Source organism: Mytilus trossulus, chromosome 5 (assembly GCF_036588685.1).
Source record: "Mytilus trossulus isolate FHL-02 chromosome 5, PNRI_Mtr1.1.1.hap1, whole genome shotgun sequence".
Classification (NCBI taxonomy): domain Eukaryota; kingdom Metazoa; phylum Mollusca; class Bivalvia; order Mytilida; family Mytilidae; genus Mytilus; species Mytilus trossulus.
This window is the reverse complement of record NC_086377.1, coordinates 17,021,074-17,030,166: the sequence shown is the minus strand read 5'-3', so window position 1 is coordinate 17,030,166 and position 9,093 is coordinate 17,021,074. Positions and strand designations below refer to the sequence as shown.

General features: G+C 34.6%; 1 protein-coding gene across 1 annotated transcript; it reads right to left on the bottom strand.

Annotated features, from left to right (window-relative positions):
- Positions 1-633: 633 nt before the first annotated feature.
- On the bottom strand, positions 634-8,052 carry LOC134717666 (perlucin-like protein). Its single transcript, XM_063580162.1, has 4 exons — positions 7,874-8,052; positions 6,527-6,621; positions 4,820-4,922; positions 634-878 (listed from the first exon to the last, which is right to left on the bottom strand). Exons 1-4 carry the CDS (start codon positions 7,941-7,943, stop codon positions 634-636), a joined length of 513 nt encoding a protein of 170 aa, XP_063436232.1. The 5' UTR covers positions 7,944-8,052.
- Between the last annotated feature and the right edge of the window lie 1,041 nt (positions 8,053-9,093).

The following is a 9,093-nucleotide window of genomic DNA, read 5'->3' as shown; positions in this document are numbered from 1 at the left end:
GCAACACGAATACCGCCAAAAACTGGTGTTGATCTCGGGTCTATTGAAGAGTAAGTAGTTTGAAAGTTGTGATTTTTGTGCTGCTGTGGGAATGTCAGGACGGCTATGTGACAAGCCCAGGAAAATAATGGAGCTTATTACTAAAAATTTATCAAAAAATTTCTTTCACAACATTTGAAAGCACACAGAATTCTAAATGACTTTTAATTTCAATGAGTATCAATCGTGCACTTGATTTGTGTCATCTTTTTCGGGATTTTGATCTCGTAATTAAAACAAATTCATTCAAAACTGGTCATATCTCACAGTTGATCATATATGTGAATGAAGCTATTCTATTAAGGTCTATTTGGTTGTATAGATTCAAGCATACGTTTTTTTCGCGCGGTGGCTTTTGAAATGTAAAGGTGTGTGCGTTCCTCTTAAAAGGGAAACGGAGAAAAAAAAGTTTCGGACGCACGAACTTTTAAAATTTATTTTCATTCCGTGTTAGTTGCAGTTGACCATGTCCTCGTTTTTAAATATAATTAGCTTTTCAAGAAATCATTTATATTAACTCTTTACGATTGTTTGAACAAAAAACTGATTTTATTAAACAAAAAAAATAAAACAAAGCAGATAGAATTCTTCTTTTTATTTTCCAACAACAGGCAATGTATTATCAGCTTCACAAATATACTGGAATTGTTTTTGACATTCTTCATCATTCCACCAATAACCAATGTATCCCCATAAAACAGTACAGTGTTCTGTTCCTCCTGAAGGTTCACCGGAAGTCCAGTCAGTAAAATCAGCTGTTTCGCCACTTACGGTCCATTTCCAAACATTTGTTTGATCTTGGTCCGATAAACCGATGAAGAAATTGTGTCTTGTTTGTTCTAGAAAAAAATAATATATTCAATATCTGCTATATTTAATATTTTATATGTTTCATCTCTTATTTCTATCTACACGTTTAATTTGCTTTAGTTTATATCATCTAGCCATTCGAAGCGATTGGCATAGACGGCTTTTGCCTAACTTTGCAGAATGTTCGCTCTTTGATGATTTTCAACTTTGTATGTAAATTCACCTTTCCAACTGTTTTGATTCGAGCGTCACTGGTGAGTCTGTTGTATAGGAAACGCACATCTAACGCACCAAATTATTTGTTATATCACATTACCTTTTTTAGCAAGCATTTGGCCTTCTTGCTTAAAAACGGAGATATATTTGTTTCATATAAACTTTAATATGTTCTACACACGTTCATGTTATATGATTGTTGTCGGCATGTTTTATCATTTATTTCTATATACACATTTAATTTGCTTTAGTTTATGTCATCTAGCCATTCGAAGCGCTTGGCATAGACGGCTATTATCTTGTTTGTACTAGAAAAAATTATATATATTCGATATCTGCTATATTTAATATTTGATCATTTTTGCAGATCGAACGTCTTTCTTACGGAAGCCCTGGAGTGCCATGCAAAAAAAAAAATTCAACTTGTGCGCACAAGTTACCAACTTGCGCGCACAAGTTACAAACTTGCGCGCACAAGTTACTATCTTGTGCGCACAAGTTACACAACTTGTGCGCACGAGTTACACAACTTGTGCGCACGAGTTACTATCTTGTGCGCACAAGTTACACAACTTGCGCGCACAAGTTACTATCTTGTGCGCACAAGTTACACAACTTGTGCGCACGAGTTACACAACTTGTGCGCACGAGTTACTATCTTGTGCGCACAAGTTACACAACTTGCGCGCACAAGTTACACAACTTGTGCGCACGAGTTACTATCTTGTGCACACGAGTTATTTAATATGTGCGCACGATTATTTGAGCCCTTATTGACATGCGCGTGATTTGTACATTGCGGATTTCTTGCTTGGATGAAGTTTATGAAGAAAGGTTAGTTTAATGATATTTAATCAATGTGACATAATGCATGGATGTTAAATGTCTGCATTTGTGAACACAATCTATGTAGCCACCGTTAGGAGCCGCGGTCTGAGACTTATACTTTTCAACAACCATACTAATTCATGCTTTTTTCGTTATTGGAGATAAAAATGTTTTAAGAACGGTCAAATCATAAACCACAACCTTATTAACCCGAATAATCCAGTCGTTATATTACGATCACTACGACCACTCCATTACCTCTGAGCACAATGATCATAAGGGTGCGTTGTTATTATTCAAGTTACAACCTTATTACAAATTCAACAATTATGGGCTTAAGCTGACAAAATAACATTTTCCAAGTATTTGGTCCAATCGCATTCTTGTCGATTTCACATTGACAAAAATATGAAATTCCTGTTTAAATTTCATTTAACCGTTCTAACATAGCTTTTTTTTGTTTGTTTCAGAGATAAAAGGGTCAAAAGATAATTACAAGGGCCAGTGGTTGCAAATTTTTGGAAGAAAACATTGCCAGTTTAAGTCTTTATGTCTTTACGACTTTTTTTTATATAAAATGTCTCTTTCAAGTACGTTTTTATACTGAAACATATAACATGTTAAACGTTTATCAAATTAAGCGTTTGGAATAGTTCTTCGTTGTTTCGTTTTGATTTAAGATGATATTTATATATCATATTCTATCTTACTCTGATAATATCCATGAAAAAATATTGTATCAGACTTTTATCGATGAAGTCGCCTGTGAAGTAGCCGTCTTGCTTCATCTGTTCAAAGAATTCCATCCAAAATTGTACACATTCTTTTCTAAGTATTCCCCACCAGCTCTCTATACGTTGATTGTGTTGACTTGTTCCATAGAGAAAAGCTGTTCTGCTTCCGGGACCATTCCTCCTTAAGAATGACTGCATTTCAGCAATATAACTGTTTTCGGTTCCCATGTCTGATCGTATTGAATGTGGTACCCTTTCTAAAGAAGTCAAAGCTTCTACATAAAATCCCGCTACAATTCGTGGGTTATTATTGCTTCTACCAGCACGTAACCAAATTATAAACCTTGAAAACCCATCTATACATCCGTTGACACAAATTCCATACGGTTTTAACTTATCATATGAGTCAAGGTGCCATATGTAGTTGGGACCCTTGGATCTATAGTGCCTTCTTTTTAGTTTGCGCTTAACTCTCGCAGCAACGCCAGAAGGATCCAATATGCCTAATAGGATTCTTACCATCTCCTTTTGGACAATAAAACCATTCTGTAAGCATCTCGAATGCATCCAACGGTATCCATGGAGACAACCAGATGACTTTAGTTGTTCGAAGATAAACATAGCAACTTGGAAAATATCCGAAAAATTCTTTCGTCTGTACAATCCATACGAAGCTAAGCGTCTTTTCAAAGTTCTCATAGATAAAATAACATTATGTCTTTGAGCCAACAAACCAATAATTTCTTCATATTGCAAACCTAGGCTAAAGTAGGTTGAAATAATGATAGCTAAATCATTTGTGGTCATGATTATTTGATCTGACACCTGTAATAAAGTAAGCTGTTTAAAATGTGACTACTTCAATTCAAAGATTTGTAAACTAGTATTACTATCGAGCATCGTGGGTCGAATGTTAATCCTAAATGAGTATAATTGATCACAGTGACTAATGACTGGCGATAAGTATCGCTAAAGAAACGAAACTTTGATGTGTCGTCATAGTAATAATCTATTTGTTACGGGTGTGGACCCCCCTTTTTAAAATGTCTGAATCCGCCCCTAGGATAAAATTTGGTATCAATGCCAGACGGCCGTTTCGTCTAAATTGTGGCTAGTTTATACAGCCATAACTAACATGACTAAGGCCATAAACATAGTATTGACTAGTTTTGGTACTCGATGAACATCGTTTCAATATCCTCTCAGTGACGTCGATGGTAATAAGATATACCGCCTATCTAATACACCAAAATGTTAAATGTTTATATGTATCAAGTTAAGCAGCAAATAAGGAACGGTGTAATATGATACCCGTAGCCCATTCACGACACAATAATTTACACGACAGAAATAACATAACTTGAGTGTCAGTGCATTAAAACAAACTAAGTGTACCCCGGGGGGCCCTCTTACGAACAAATAACCCGTTTACATTGGAATTCATAAAAAAGGAATAAGAATTATAAGTTTCTTATTGAATAGTAACTTCGTTTTACACACTGTTCCTAATTACTTTTCTCTGAATTAATACAGTCAGTAAAATTCTACCTATGTTAAAAATTACCTTAATTTATAGAATGTTTGTCCGGCAGGATCGCCTTCCATAAAGCATAGTGTGCCCATGCTATAAACACGTGTAACTATTGATTACAATATACTAACTACGAGTTACTAACTTGTGCGCGCAAGTTACTATCTTGTGCGCACAAGTTGGTAACTCGTGCGCACAAGTTGTGTAACTCGTGCGCACAAGTTGTGTAACTTGTGCGCACAAGATAGTAACTTGCGCGCACAAGTTAGTAACTCGTGCGCGCAAGTTTGTAACTCGTGCGCGCAAGTTATGTAACTTGTGCGCACAAGATAGTAACTCGTGCGCGCAAGTTGTGTAACTCGTGCGCACAAGATAGTAACTTGTGCGCGCAAGTTGGTAACTTGTGCGCACAAGTTGAATTTTTTTTTTTGCATGGCACTCCAGGGCTTCCGTACTTTCTTGCCCATTGTACAAAAAGAATAGCATTCAAATTCCGAAACAACAGAGATTTTTTCATATTTACCCATTTCATTTTACATAGTCCCTGCATAATGAATGAAAAAGAACTTTTCGCTGAGCTGATAGAAGAAAGAAAAGAGAATAATAAGGTGCAAAAAGTATAAAAAAATATTGAGGTTATACGATTACAGATGAATCTTACCATTATGAAAAAGGTACTTAAGATTGAGAAAATGTTTGGCAAATTCATTTGTGTCAAAGTCTTTAAGTTCTGCTAACTGTGCTCCTAGGGATTTACAATGGCTCTGTAAATAAAAAGAAAGATTGATGAAAATTATGTATGCCGTATGGAATGCATACTAATATTTGAACGGTGTCTTCCCGTTTATACCACTTTTTGAAATAAGTTATTCTCATTTAGCCAACTTTTTATTTTTGTTAATTAGTGGGTTGTTTGTTAGTTATAATAAGGTGTCTTTCTTAAATTTGACAGTAAATGTGTTCCTGTATGTTTAATTTTTATATTATTTAAACAAAATATATAATAAAATAGGCGATAGTAAACTTGTTACATTGGGTAGCCAACTTTAAAGGGTCAATAGTGTTACTATATAAAAATACAATAATTTTGTTTTTATTAACAAATGAAAGTGTTTTCATGTCATATACAGACGGTAGGCATTATCTTATCATTCAGTCTTTAGCATTTTATATGGAAACTTGGGGTACAATGTCAGAGAGATACATACAATTACACACAAGTTATTGCCTTGAAACTAGAAAAATGCTTGTTTTTGGTCCCTTTTATGGCCCTTACATCCTAGACTGGATGCCCAATAACCCCTTTAAATAAATCCCAACCTTCTACTTATGGTATTAAACATGGTGGTACAATAGTCCTGAAACTAGATAAATGCTGTTTTTGGCCCCTTTGACCTAAAATTGTTAAAACTCATAATTTTTCCTATTGCATATTTCTGTATATAGTTGCTTCCATACTATAGAATAGAGGGACACGTTTAAATGTTTTAACGAATGACATCATTTTCCAAAATATGCCCTCATTGAAATTTGCATGTATTTTTATAATGACCAGTAGCATCGTGCAAGTGATGGAAATTTACGTTTTCATGTCGCTCATACCACGACCTTACCAAGATCTGAATTTATTTTAGATCGCGGTGAGCATCTATTACACAAAACAAGCTCCTGGCCATCTCATTGACAAATCTTTTCATGAATAAAATTGCAACTGATAATTTTTCCTCAAGCTTGATTTGTTGCGTCGTTCTTGGTATTTGTAGTCTTCAGTTTTCTGTTTTATTTTATCAATTTGGAATACTAATGTTATAAAATTGAAAATGGGAATGGGGAATATGTTAAAGGTACGACAACCAGACCAAAGAGTAGAAAACAGCCGAAGGTTACCAATGGGTCTTCAACAGAGCGAAACATCTAGCACCCAGAGGCAGACATCATCTGACCTCAGAAAATGTATACCTCCTATATAGAAATATTTAAATAAAAAGTTCAAAAACAAAACCCTGCCTAGTTTACACAAATGCATTGCTGTACCAACCACTCCGCTCTCCCTATGCAAACAGCTCCCAATGACCGATATTGTAACATTACTCATTTATGTGTGCTTTGTGTGTTTGTCGAATATTGTCATTATAACGTAATTATGTTCGAACTGCTAACCCTGTATATTTTTTTTAACATAAACCAGGCTGTTAGTTTACCTTTTAAAGCCGACAATGCGGAATGGGTTTTGTTCATTGTTGACCGAGGCCGTGCATGAACTATGTAGTTGTTAAATTCTACGTCATTTTGTTTGTAGTGTTGAATTGTCTCATTAGAAATCATGTCACAACTTCTTGTTTTTAATATGTTAAAACAATTGTAATACCTTTGCATCACTCCAAGATTTCTGGTCTTCGGAGAACAGAAAGCATTTGTCTTTGAAAGATTCCCACCCATCTTGACAGCTATTTGCGCCACTCGCTAAAATAAAAACAAACCATAAGTTATATACAAAATCAGTTGGTGATCATTCCCAGCCTTATATACTGCAGAAAAATGCAACGACAAATCAGCATTTGCAAGTCATGATTAGACCGTTGGTTTTCCCGTTTGAATGGTTTTATACTAGTAATTGTGGGGCCCTTTATAGCTTGTTGTTCGGTGTGAGCCAAGGCTCCGTGTTGAAGGCCGTACTTTAACCTATAAAGTTTTACTTTTTGAATTGTTATTTGGATGGAGAGCTGTCTCATTGGCACTCACACCACATCTTCCTATATCTATGAATATATATTTCTTAAAAAAATGAATCTCTGAGACAGCGGAATCATGACAGTTGTAAAATAATTCAACAAAAACCATTCGGAAACGATTTGATTTGATATTTAAATCAAAGTCAATAGACCAAGAAAGAAAAGAAGAGGAGAGCAATTGAGGTCATTGAGGAGATAATTTGATAAAATACCATGGAGTATATAAATATGTAGTTGCTGTAATTTATAACCTGACCATACTCTACTTTGGTACTAATACTGAAATATACCGGGCGTACGATTTTTGTTTCCGAATAATAATATGAGTGACATAGTGTACTAGAGACCTAATACGATATATATCGTTATTGCTGATAAGACCATGGTCATAAAACTTTGCTCAGAGTACAAAATTTGTATTCGAAACTTATGTTTGAAATCAGTATTTTGATTGGTTGATTTCTGAATATGAGACCAACGCAAAGCGTGCTCGAATTGTTTTATGTCCGCTGGATCAGGTTACAACAATAAAATGGTAAGTTCAAAGAATTTGACAGAGCTTCGATTTCTAGGCAGGCCAGTCCAACCTTATAATATAGCTTGCATGCTTTGATTAATACTAATTTACGACAGTTTACAATATGACGGGGAACACATACATATATTTACATTTGAATGTTGTCTCTTTGACATATATATGCGACATCTCCTGTTATATAATCATACTTATCTTTTACGTTTACTAAGTACAACTATACGTATAAAAAAAGAAGATGTGGTATGATTGCCAATGAGGCAACTATCCACAAAAGACCAAAATGACACAAACATTAACAAATATAGGTCACCGTACGGCCTTCAACAATGAGCAAAGCCCATACCGTATACTCAGCTATAAAAGGCCCCGATAAGACAATGTAAAACAATTCAAACGAGAAAACTAACGGCCTTATTTATGTAAAAAAAATGAAAGGTATACGTACCTGTTTTAGCAAGATAAACAATACAAATCATCGACAAAAGGTTCCAACCCATTTTACGTTCACTTATCATTGTACACAAATAGCGATGACAAATTATACAAACCCCTACGAGACTATACAACGTGTTCTACATACAATCGGAACAACTCGGCCTTTCTGGTTGCACGAAGAAATAATGCTATTGTACTGCGTAGCGAGAATGGCCGAGTAGTTACGATTGGTTCTACATATTGCATTGTTGATCCGACGTGACTTATCTCCAGGTTGACAAGAAGGTCATCATTTTGAACAAGTCACTGGTTTTGAAACCGAATTTAATAAATATTCCTTCGGTGGTAGACTGTTGGGTAAAACTTGTTAATACAACAAAACAAAAAATGTAGACTCTTTTATATCATTTGTGAATACGGAATATTTCTATTGCAATGTGTTTCTTCATTGGCATATTTGTCCTTTTTATGACATTGGGGTCATTTAGATGTATATTGTCATATTTGACCCAACATCTTTAAGTTGAAGACCGTGTCATTGTCCTGGATCGATAGGTGAACGGCATTTCAGTATTTTACGTTTGTTTCGATTTTCATGTGAATATCGAAAAATAAGTAATAATATGTAGTTTTTATAATTTCATCAATTGCATGAAAAAATAATGTGGTTAAGGTGATGCCAAAAAACAAATGTTTACTGAATCCAGATTCTATCGATACCGTATAGTGTTAAATTTTGGATAGAGAAAAAAATGATTAATAGCGTCAAAAAACTATAAAAAAATGTTCACGCTTTGGTTCGAATTGTTTTTTCATGTTACGAAATGGGTGGATATGTGATTCAAAATTTTTTTCTGTGAAAAAAGTTCCAGTGGAACTAATTTCACAGGAAATATGTTCTGGGAGAACTTTTTTTAGACAATTTCTATATAATTTGTTCCATTTCTATGAAATAAGTTCCACACTTTACCTGGTAAAATAAGTTCTGGGTTGGTGAAATTTGTTACTTACAGTATGGACAGTTATAATTATCTGGGATTATTAATAAGATATAATTGTAATTTTAATTTATCAAAGAAAAAACTGGTTGAACAGTCACAAAAGGCACTGTACGCATTATACTACAAGTTAAGAAATGTAAAAATTCCCTCAGATCTGCAATTTCGACTATTTGATTGTATGGTTTCTCCAATTTTACTTTATGGCTCGGAAATATGGGGTCATGAGAAT